The sequence below is a fragment of the Ictalurus punctatus genome, chromosome 15 (assembly GCF_001660625.3).
Source record: "Ictalurus punctatus breed USDA103 chromosome 15, Coco_2.0, whole genome shotgun sequence".
Lineage (NCBI taxonomy): Eukaryota > Metazoa > Chordata > Actinopteri > Siluriformes > Ictaluridae > Ictalurus > Ictalurus punctatus.
In genome coordinates, this window is record NC_030430.2 from 8,797,501 (window position 1) to 8,810,000 (window position 12,500).

Consider the following 12,500-nt stretch of genomic DNA (forward strand, 5'->3'; position numbering starts at 1 on the left):
CGATAACACAGTCAACACCACCGATAACACCGTCAACACCACCAATAACACCGTCAACACCACCGATAACACAGTCAACACCACCGATAACACAGTCAACACCACCGATAACACAGTCAACACCACCGATAACACCGTCAACACCACCGATAACACCGCCAACACCACCGATAACACTGTCAACACCACCAATAACACAGTCAACACCACCGATAACACAGTCAACACCACCGATAACACCGCCAACACCACCAATAACACAGTCAACACCACCGATAACACTGTCAACACCACCGATAACACCCAAACACCACCGATAACACCGTCAACACCACCAATAACACCGTCAACACCACCAATAACACAGTCAACACCAACGCCACCGATAACACAGTCAACACCACCGATAACACCGTCAACACCACCAATAACACCGTCAACACCACCGATAACACAGTCAACACCACCGATAACACAGTCAACACCACCGATAACACAGTCAACACCACCGATAACACCGTCAACACCACCGATAACACCGCCAACACCACCGATAACACTGTCAACACCACCAATAACACAGTCAACACCACCGATAACACAGTCAACACCACCGATAACACCGCCAACACCACCAATAACACAGTCAACACCACCGATAACACTGTCAACACCACCGATAACACCCAAACACCACCGATAACACAGTCAACACCACCGATAACACCGTCAACACCACCGATAACACCGCCAACACCACCGATAACACTGTCAACACCACCAATAACACAGTCAACACCACCGATAACACAGTCAACACCACCGATAACACCGCCAACACCACCAATAACACAGTCAACACCACCGATAACACTGTCAACACCACCGATAACACCCAAACACCACCGATAACACCGTCAACACCACCAATAACACCGTCAACACCACCGATAACACCGTCAACACCACCGATAACACAGTCAACACCACCGATAACACTGTCAACACCACCGATAACACTGTCAACACCACCGATAACACCCAAACACCACCGATAACACCGTCAACACCACCAATAACACCGTCAACACCACCAATAACACAGTCAACACCAACGCCACCGATAACACAGTCAACACCACCGATAACACCGTCAACACCACCAATAACACCGTCAACACCACCGATAACACCGTCAACACCACCGATAACACCCAAACACCACCGATAACACAATCAACACCAACATATTCCACGTGTAGATTACAAATAAACAACAACATTTAATCAGTAAAATACAGCCTTAACACTTCCTTAAATCCACATGTACAGAGTTTAATCACACACTTGTGATCTTTGGTGTTCAGTTAAAAAGATAAAATCCCCGTCAGTAAGAAACACTGATTCAGAGAAACACCAATAAACCACTGTCTGATTCACACCCTCTCTCTGCTGGGGGAGAGATTCAGAGAGATGTATCCAAGACATCTTTAAAAAAGATTTTAAAAATGCAAGAAACTCATGACTGCACTTAACTAAATCAGTGCATGCAAATGCATCGAGCTGCCATGTTTCCTACTGAGAGAATGAAAAGGGAAATAAAAGCAGGGAATGTTCGGTTCTGATCCGGTGCACTGGGGGGTAAAGGGGCTTTTAATCACAGTCTAAATGTCGGTGTGTAAGTGGAGCGTCAGGATCACTCGGCACTCTAATCTCACACTCCACATGGAAATACAGAACCGGTTCAGAATTGAGTACAGTACATGACACGGTCACTTCATCTGCTCGATAAGAAACGCCTCTAAATTTACTCCAGCTGCACACAACAGGAGGTCCGACACCGCAGAAGGTCACGCAGGAGGAGTTTCATTCGAGAAGTGAAGTTTCCTCTCCATTTAACACGATAAACATCTCCGGACACAATTTTCCTTTCACACAGAGCTCTCTCTCTCTCTCTCACACACACACACACACACACACAGAGAACAAAAACTCAGTGGAGGAATAGGTAAATAAATAAACAATTTTAAAAAAGGCACAATATCAAATAGACAGAAACATAACCTAATAACCATATTAACATTAATTCTACAACTGAAAGTAACGCTAATAATCATAATAATAATAACAAATATCTGTATATCTGTATATATAAATACACATATTACTAACTATATATATAGAACATGTGTGCAAAATTGTTGCATACATTATACAATTATTATTATCTATTAATATCAGGTGACAATATAAATAGTGCACGTGTTTTACACAGTGTATACAGTTCACACACACACACACACAATATAAATGTATTCAAATGTATTACAGTTTAAAGTTAGATATGTAAACAGATCTATATTTAAATCATGTTATGATTGTATAAATAAATTATTTATAATATAACATAATAAAATGAGTGTGTTTAAAGAGGCGCTCTCCTCCTCCTCCTCCTCCTCCTCCTCCTCACCTGCCTCCACCGCTAATACTTTCTGTCTCCGGTACCGGCGCTGTGTACCGACATGACCGCCTCTGGACCGCTCAGTGTGTGAAACTCCCGGTGTCCGGTACCGGAACTGCGCGAACGTGGACACGGACACGGAGAGCTCGCGCTAGCAGAGACAACACGCGAATACTCCTCGCGCTCCCGGGCGCCCGCTTTTCTCTTTCTTTTCTCTCTCTCTCTCTCTCTCTCTCTCTCTCTCTCTCTCTTTTGGCCCCGTTTCTTTTTCAGAGGCGCTCGGTGTCTCAGTGCACGCGCATGCTGGGTCCTAAAGCCACCGGGTACCGACAAACCACAGAGTGTACTGAGCGAATAAAATAATAACCTAATATTATTATTAATAATAAACTACATATAAACATCAATACATTAATCACTAAATAATAATAATACAACTAATTAATACCAGATCTACAAAGTAATAATAATAATAATAATAATAATAATAATATATTAGTAGATGTTATATACAAAAACAACCCTGTAGATATAACAGTACTGCTAATAACAACAACACCTGTATATTTAAATATAAAGTGGAGGCAGAGTTAACTGGGCTGGATGGAGAACTCTCTGAAAGCTTAATGACTAAAATGAATAACTTATTTATTTATTTACTAGGGACAAGCCGGTAGGACTTTTTAATATGCTAACTTCTCTTTCTTCGTTTCAGGTCAAATAAAACAATATGGACGAAAAACTGTTTAACGACCGAACACACCGTTCTCCAAACATCTTCGGGACATTTTCTCCTTATATTGCTATATGTTTCGTTGTAGCTCAGTTTTAGGTCGTGTGTGCTAAAATAATGTCACGCACGTGGTCCACATGGCACTGTGATAATTAGCTGCTAACATCTACGTGAATGCACGTGCTTACTGTGTATAGCGTTGAGGTTCCGTTTGTTCATTCGAACAGAAAATCACAGTGGACTTTTGGCATGTAATATTTAAATTAGAATCTTTCTCAGTAATTTCCCGACATACATGTTGCTAGATAACTCGTTTGCAAATTGTCATTTCTTGTAAAATATAAGTGAGGAGTCTTCTGGTCACATAATTTAAACACACCGGTAAAATGTGTATATGCAGGTTTAGCATGTAATAACAGGAAGTGGCTTTGGGGAAGTTCCATATTGTTAAAAAGTATTTATCAGTTCAGAGCCAACAGTTATATTTACACTTTGCTACAGGAAATGGCAAAATGTCATGGTAACCCTATAAACGTCCTTATAGCTGCCATTCGCTAAGCTGGCTAGTTAATGACACTGGCTACATATGACTTTTTTGGGATACAAGTCAGTGCCTGGTCTGTGTGTTTGTGTGTGTGTGTGTCGGGGGGAGGGGGGTGTTAGGACCTGGAGGCCCCTCGAGTTTGGCCGCCTATTTTTAACCAGGTATGTTTCGCCTTCACACTTTCCATAGCTTGGAGCTCGGACTATTTTTAGGGCGTGGAGGAAAAACCTGGGCTGAAGCTGTGAGTCTCCTCAGTTACACCAACAGGGTGCACGGAGGACGGGCTGTGTCCCAAACCACACACTACCACAGGACGCGCACTACTAACCGTACCCTTTAGTACCGCAGCGTGTGGTCTGGGACACAGCTTTGATTTTTCACTGTAAAGGACATTGTTTAATAGTGAGGACGTCCACGGGTATGATCTGATCAAAACACAACCATAAAGATACTGCATTAACAGTATTTTCCATACGATTAGAGTACAACAATTACATGAAGATCCTTTTACAGGCTTTATAAAAGCTAAAAGTGTTCTTTACTGTACCATATGTGCTAGGAAAAATTGTAGAAATTTAATATTAAAACATTACATTGAAGTTACAGGGACGTTAGTGATGCTACAGTGATATTACAGCGACGCTAAATTGATGAGACATATATGTGTGAAATACAGGGGCATTTTAAAGTAAATTTACAACTCCATGGTCCCCAGTAAACGTAATCAGCACTGCAATATTTAACGTGATTAGTGCCGTGTTTTGACTTCCTTTTCTCTTAAAAAATGTTCTCTAGCAGGAATAACGTTTAGAAACTCGTCAATTATTCCGTCAGTTCTTTGCCACTGTCGACAATAATGAATCCTTTACAGTAAAGAAGAATAAAGTATAAACTGTAGTCTGAGTTTTCTTCACGTCTTTTCTGCAGCTCCCTTTTTCCTCGACTGTATAAATATGAGCACAAACCCAGGTGGGTTACTTTTCTCGGAACTTCATTTCCTCACGAGAAACACCTTTTTATTTATTTTTCCTATTCTTCTGTACGTTTTTCCCTCTCCTGAGGTCATCTAAGAGAGCACATTCTACATGCTTTACCGCTGGTATGCTACACAGTATGAGGACTATTTCTCGTAGGAAAATTGTTTAATTATGTAATGAATAATCTTGAGGCAGGCCAGTGATTTCATTTAAACCGTGATCATGAATCTTTATTGTGAAAGATGATTATAGCTACTTTCATTTCCTTCCTCCTTTACAGTGAGCTTGATTGTGAAGCAGCATGTTCAGTAATCTTACTGGAATCAAACACGTTCTGATTTTAAGTGTTTGTTTGGTCATTAATCTAACTGAAGATGCTTTCCACCTGTAACTCCGTGACATCTGAAGCCCTTAAAGCTGGAGGTTAAACAGTGAATCAGTGCAGAACTTCCACCTCTGTAATGTATGCTTGAGTGTCCGTTGCTACGCTACGTTCAGGTCGCTATGTCACCAAACAGAAAAATATATTAACTGCTGTAAAACTTCGGATCGTAAACTGAAGAGCAATAACAGGTCACTGTAGCGGCTGCGGAAACACGGCATTGTGTAACATGAAAAGTCTGAGTCTAACAAAAATAAAAAAAACAACTGAAACTCACTAACAACTCAAACAAATAGACATGGGAAGAGCGATCTATTTCTTCTTCTTATGAGTTCTTAATTTGATAAAATAAGAAGCCTGGATTTACAAGCCTGCATGACTTCAAATTCGAATATTATAATGATTAACTTCAGATAAACTGCTTAATATAAATTATACCAAAATAACACCTGTGTGAAAATGTATTTGGCCCCATAGCTACTAATTCCCCAAATCTATGAAACTGCATTGATGATGGCCTTCAGCTGGACGAGACACAACCAGGCCTGATTACTGCAAACCCTGTTCAATCACGTCTATACTTCTCTACAGTCCTCTCTCATCAATAAAGGTCACTGTTCATGCCTCCACTGTCAGAAAGGCACTGGGCAAAAATGGCGTCCATGAAAAAGTGGCGAGGTGAAAACCACTGCTAAGCCAGAACATTAAGGCTCATCTGAATTTTGCCAAAACACACCTTGATAATCCTCAAACCTTTTGGGAGAATGTTCTGTGGACTGTTGAGGTGAAAGTGGAACTGTTTGGAAGACAGGAGTCCCATTACATCTGGTGTAAACCAAACACCGAATTCCACAAAAAGAACATCATACCTACGGTGAAGCACGGTGGAGGGAGTGTGATGGTGTGGGGATGCTTTGCTGCTTCTGGGTCTGGGCAACGTGCAGTAATTGAAGGAAACATGAATTCTGCTTTCTACCAGAAAATCCTAAAGGAGAATGTCCGGTTTTCAGACCGTAAGTTGAAACTCAAGCGTAACTGGATTATGCAACGAGACAACGATCCAAAGCGTAGGAGTAAGTCCTAGTCCTAGAAACAAGTGAAAGTCTGATCTCCAGTTATCGGAAGAATTTGGGTGCCGTTATTGCTGCTAAATGCGGCACAAACAGATTTTAAGTTTAAGGGGGCAATTAATTTTTCACATTGGTCATAGATGTTGGATCGTTTGTTTTGCTTCGAAAAAATAAATAAATAAAACTGTATTGTGCGTTTACTCGGTTGCCTTTGTTTTATGTTGTATTTCGTTTGAAGATCTAAAACTATTCACTATGAGATATACACAGAAGAAATCAGGGCGGGGCGAATACTTTTTCACAGCACTGTGCACATGTAAAGTAAACTTTTTTTCCCCAGAACCTTTCCTTGTGTTTGGCGTGGTACCATCCAGGGGACTTGTTTCCTACTTTTGATTGATAGAGTTCACCTGAGAAGGAGCATGTACTGTACATCTAAAATGATTTAAAGTACATCAATAGTAATTAGCTTACAGACTAAAAGTTTAAAGCCACCGTTCTACTTAAAAGTTCAGTTCTAATGGTACTAAATGTGTACACTTGGAGTTCCCACTCTGGCGACAAGAAAACGTAACGTTTATTACCTCAGTGTTCTGAGAGGGTACATTCAGGGTTTTTTACATTATTTTTTAAAAATGTTTTTTGTTAAACATGCAGTAGTCTGTTTACTCTTGGACTTTTCTAACTTCTGTACATAAACAGAGCAGAAAAGCAGCTCGTGCTTTAATAAACACCGCTTTAAAGGAGCGCGAGCTCTCTGCGCTGAAGTTTGTTCGCGCGCACTCCGAATAGTCCTGCTTATTTATTTAAAGCTAAATAAATAAACCCCTTCCTCTAAATGGTCTCTGAACACACACACACACACACACACACACACAGAGAGAGAGAGAGAGACAGTGTCTCGTGATACGGAGCGAGTGTCGGCGTGCTTGCCTTACCGCGGTGTGCTCGCGCGGCTCCTCCAGGCTGAGCGCGCGCAGCGTCTCCGTGGAGGACATGCACGCGGGCAGGTCGGACAGTAGAGGAGACAGGTGCACAGGTGGATGGAGAGAAGAAGGAACCAGGAACTAGGTCTGCCTTGTCTGGCTCGCGCTCCCTCGCTCTCTCCTCTCTCACACACATACACGTTCCCCTAAATTAAACCCGTGGGGCGCGCGCCTTCCTCGCGCTCATAACAGTCCTGTTAACTCCGCCCTCACTGCGTGTGCCGGCCCCGCCCACAGAGAATCAGCACAGACTCTTGGCCCGTCGTTTCTCACCCACTTCAGTCATATACACATTTTAGCATGTTTACGTGAGATTTTCACACCGATTACGTAACAAAATTGCATGTCTGTGTAGTGTGTGTGTGTATTTTCTACATATTTCCGTTTCAGGCTGATTGATGACGTGAGCAGGATGTAGTGGTGGTGTTTAATTGCAGGTCTATCATTAGAGGATCTTCCTCGAGAACACACTCTGATACTGAGTCCTACAGCATGCTGAGGCACCATCTACAGAAAGCATAGAAGTGGTTGTGCAGCTGAGCACACCCCCTGCTCTCTTATTGGCTATGCTGAAACTTATTAGCAAAGCTGAACAGAACAGATGAAGCGCTGGAAGCCGGTGAGCTTGCCCTGTGAAACGTCAGCACGCCAGCATCACACACTCGCTCAGCAACACAGCGTCTGCTGTACGTTACATCAGCGTGAAGGATCTGAGCCAGTCAGGAGAAGGTTGTTAGCGTGCTAATTCTCAGAACAGAAAACTCGACAAAGCAACATTTCACATTGTTTAATCAAACAAAACTTTATTCATGACACGTTGAAAAGCTCTCGCTACAAAACCTTTCAATCTGAAGACTTCTCATTCCAACGTCTGATTAATCCCAAATAACCAAAATCTACTGATACTTTATTTATAACAATAACTGATCTATCGTTACAGATATAAACCTAATCTACAGAACAGAACATGTCCGGCTTAGAAGGATAACAATTAAACTTGAGACTGCAACACACACACACACACACACACACACACACACACACACACACCTTTGTTATCCTGATGATGAGTGTGTTAAAGCAGGAAACACTAAAGTGTGAAGATCTCTGTGTATGTGTGTGTGTGTGTGTGTATCAGCATGGTGTCTCAGTGATGGTCACTGTTAAAGTGTTCTAACCGGCTTGCAGCAGATAAAATGCTCCAACAGCCAATAGGACGCCACACACAGGTACCAGGAAATACTTCCTGTATTTAAGCCACGCCCCTTCTGGAGTCTCCACCTCTGTATTGCGCCTGTTCTTCTTCCTCTTTCCTTTCTGCCGCTTCTCAAAGGCTTCCAACTCGGCCTGAGACAGACAGACAGGAATATGAGTACGCAGTACAATGATGATGGTAATAAACTCATCTTTATGCAGGAAAAAAAAAATGACCTGCTGCTTCTTCAGCTCTTCCTCTTTGAGTGCTCTCTCCTCCGCTTCTTGGGCCTGTTAAACACACACACCCACCATTAATTTCTACTTTTCTCTGGGGAAAGTTGTTAGTGTCTCAAATGGCTCGTTGTGTGTGTGTGTGTAAAGAACTCTGGTATTCACCATTAGCTCTAGTGTGAGTTCTACTGCCTTTGTGTGTGTGCGTGCGTGTGTGTGTTGCACTAATGGCCCCATATTTTTTTTAGTTCCCCCAAGTGGCAGCACATAAAGCTGAATATACAATAGTGCATTTTACACCCCATCACCATGGCAACTAATTATCCTCTCTCTCACACACAGTCACTGAAACCGTCAGTGAAATTTTCAGTGTGAATAGACACCTCATACTTTTTATCCATTTATAGTTACATGTAATGTTCAATGAAGTGAGTTAGTTCCTGTTGTTGCTAACGTTATAGCAGCTGTAAACTCTCACTCCCTCACCTGCCCTCTCTTTACTCTCTCTCTCTCTCTCCATTGTCCTGTTACTGAGAAACCGAAAGAAGTGTAAACTCCTCTGTCCTGAAGATCTGAAACTTACCTCTGACTGACACTGGAGACTCCTTCCATAAGCGTTACATAAACACATTTATCCTTACAGAAAACTTCAGCACATAAACCGATTTTTAACCCGTTTATCATCAGTGGAGCGTCCACTCTGTATGCTTCCCTGCGAGCGAACCGTTACTATAGAAACTATAATGAATCAGAACGAGCGCATTAATATAAACAGTTGTGCTGTTTAATCAACACCTTCGAACCAATCAGAACCAAGAATCCAACAGTGTCGTGGTGTAAACTGAGTCTCTCAGTGCTGTTCAACATCGCTTTCTCCTTCTGCTCAGTTAACATACATAGATACATACATACATACGTGTGTGTGTGTGTGTGTGTGTGTGTGTGTGTGTGTGTGTGTTACCTCAGCATTTTTCCTCTGTAGGTCCATACAGGTGTCATCACACACCACCAGATTCTCCTCCTGTCTGGCGTGGGAACATGAAAACTCCTACACACACACACACACACACACACACAGTATTTTAAAAGGTATCCATGATGACTAATCAGTGTCCTTTTTAGGCACTCAAACATTTTAAGTCTTCTTACTAGGAAGTCAGCCTAATTTTAGACGCCTGCTCCAGGTCTTAGCTCATTCCAAGTGTGTGTTCTTACGTGAAGAACGAGAAAGAGAACAGATCTGTCTCGAATGTGGATTGTTTGGAGATGAGATGCTGGTCACCCAACATCTTTAAATCATTTCAGCGCCGACGTCTTTAAGCCTTTCCCAATAAATATATGTGACTTTGTAAAGACTTTTTGTGTTTCACAGTGACACGCTTCATCAGACGCACGAAGAGATGAGTCAGATTTACAGCCCAGTGTGTGCTGAGAATAATCAGACTGTGTGTGTGTGTGTGTGTGAGTGAGAGGGAGAGAGAGGGGGGGGGTTTGATCTCTAAACACAAGAAAAGCTGGAATGTGGATCAAAGCAAGAACTCAGGAGGTTAATAAGAGCGGAACATCTGCGCACCTGATATACAGGTAAACAGAATTATCCTCGTTACAGAGATGGACAAATCAGAAACTCGTGAGTTTACGAGCAAAAACAATGGCCTCGTGTTTCGGTCGCGCAGAAACCAGACAGTTAATATGCCACTGGAATGTAGGAGACAGGATGGGGGAGTTAGCGAAGACACACTGCACGCTAGCAGGGGTAAATAAATAAATAAATAAATAAATAAATAAAATCTGCCCTACTGAGGTAGTAACGCTATCTAATGTGAAGGGGCCTTCTGAATCCTCTGTATGTGCGTATGTGTGTGTATATATATATACACACCTTTTTGATCCTCTTGCATGGACACTTGACTTTGACTCTCTGATTGCAGTTCTCCTCACACTCTCCCGCATGACAGAGCTCCTTACAGCGATGCCCACACTTCAGCTACACACACACACACACACACACACACACAACACACACACGATAATGTCAAAGTGTTGTGAAATAACAGTAGAATGGCCTCAGTGCCTCAGAACCCTGTCCCCTTCAGCAGGGTTATTATAATTTTTTTTATTAAACACGACAGTGTGAACATTAAGAACGATATTTAATATTCTTGAACATCACTTTCAGAACTACACGCGTCTCAATCCGAGCCTCGTCTCCCTCGGAACGATTCATCTCCAAACCCTTTATCACCTAAGATCATAATCACACTGTCAGTTTAACTCCATCGTTCGTCTGTTAAATATAAATATTAAACATGATACCGTTAAATATAACGTGAACAAACACATAAAAATTTTTATTTAAGCAGTAAATCAGGTGAGCAAACCGAACATGCGAAAAACCCGTCCGTGTACTGATCCGTCTGCGTGTCCTCCGGATCCCTATTATACTGTCACTCAGTCTCTGAGCGGTACGGACATTAACGTAATGGGCTTTAAGACCCAGAGAGAGGTCAGTGAGACAGTGACAAAGAAAGAGACAAATGAACTGAAAGGATTTTGTGTGTGTGTGTCTGTGTGTGTGTATCAAGATGAAAGTGTATAGAATGGGTTTTATGGTTCTGGAAAGTTCTTTGATTTGTGTTAGTAAACTTTTCTCTCTCACAGTCCACTGCAGTGTTTATACACACACACACACACACACACACACACACACACACACACCCACATCTGCTAACAGGGTGTGATAGACAGAGTTGAGGGCAGGAAGAATTTTTGGGAGTCTGCCCTGACAGGAGGTGTGAGGCCACAACAGCACACCTACACAGATAATACACACGCACGCACGCACGCACGCACGCACGCACGCACGCACGCACGCACGCACGCACACACGCACAACCGCACGCACAACCGCACGCACGCACGCACGCACGCACGCGCACACACACACGCACACACACACGCACACACGCACACACGCACCTGTTTAGGGCACTGGTTCTTGCAGGAGGTGAGGAGTTTTCTATCTTCATCGTCAGCAGAGGTCAGCTTCCTACACACACAGATTAAATGTGACTTACATATCAGTATCAGAACTACACTCTATCCAGAGACATTATCAGGACCATTCTGTGTTTGACCAATCATTGAGCAGCAATGTCTCTAGCTCCACCCACATGGCCAAGTTCAGGAACTTATTTCAGTGTTCTAGTTACTGTGTGTGTGTGTGTGTGTGAGTGAGAGAGAGAGAGAGAGACTCACAGGCACTCAATGTAGAGGTTGGACATCTTGCAGTGGCATCGCTGTCTGATCATCTGAGTGCAGGGGGGGCAGTCGCCATGGTGACAGGGGAGGGCACATAGGTGGGGGCATCCAGTGGGGCGGGGCTTAGAGCAGCCCTCTTCACATTGTTCACACTCCTTCCCAGCCTGTACACATATAGGTGACAGACAGCCTTAATAAAGAAACAGACAGGAACGAGAGAAAGACGAGTGGGTGATGTACCTCAGTTTTCTCCTTCTTGGGGTGAAAGGTCACAGCATGGCACTCCAGTCTGCAGCTATGGTTCCCGCAGGTCAAAGTTCGTCCACATGCACGGCCACATGAGAACGGCCCACGTACATGACACAGTACTGGACTCACCTACATTACCAACACACACACACACACGAGAAAAAGTATTAAACACACAGAAAGTTCCAGAACACAGCTCGTTTGTGTGTGTGTGTGCGTCATAGCTGAAATGCTGACTGTGGATGTTTTTGCTAATTAAAAGATGCAAACTTAAACAGATCCACCCAGAAACCCCTCCACACCATCAACATCATCCTCCTCATCATCCTCATCATCCTCCTCATCATCCTCCTCCTCCTCATCACAGACTGCAGCAGTTGTTTCAGGCCACTTTCACACTACGCAGTGT

General features: G+C 42.9%; 2 protein-coding genes across 3 annotated transcripts in view; both read right to left on the minus strand.

The window, feature by feature from the left end:
- The window catches only part of corin (corin, serine peptidase), a 25,386-nt gene extending 18,062 nt beyond the window's left edge, over nt 1–7,324 (minus strand). Inside the window, exon 1 of one of the 2 annotated variants that reach the window (XM_053686173.1) lies at nt 7,106–7,324. In XM_053686173.1, the coding sequence (XP_053542148.1) occupies nt 7,106–7,165 (60 nt within the window). In that variant the 5' untranslated portion in view covers nt 7,166–7,324. Of the gene's footprint in view, nt 1–2,470; nt 2,874–7,105 lie in introns of those variants that run through there. The other variant, XM_053686174.1, reaches the window with a different exon arrangement.
- Nucleotides 7,325–7,925: 601 nt separating this feature from the next.
- Nucleotides 7,926–12,500, minus strand: part of nfxl1 (nuclear transcription factor, X-box binding-like 1) — a 15,075-nt gene continuing 10,500 nt past the window's right edge. Inside the window, exons 17-23 of the mRNA XM_053686178.1 lie at nt 12,083–12,220; nt 11,840–12,006; nt 11,561–11,630; nt 10,464–10,568; nt 9,543–9,629; nt 8,585–8,638; nt 7,926–8,500 (exon numbers count right to left, since the gene is read on the minus strand). Of these exons, the coding sequence (XP_053542153.1) occupies nt 8,327–8,500; nt 8,585–8,638; nt 9,543–9,629; nt 10,464–10,568; nt 11,561–11,630; nt 11,840–12,006; nt 12,083–12,220 (795 nt within the window). The 3' untranslated portion in view covers nt 7,926–8,326. The remainder of the gene's footprint in view (nt 8,501–8,584; nt 8,639–9,542; nt 9,630–10,463; nt 10,569–11,560; nt 11,631–11,839; nt 12,007–12,082; nt 12,221–12,500) is intronic.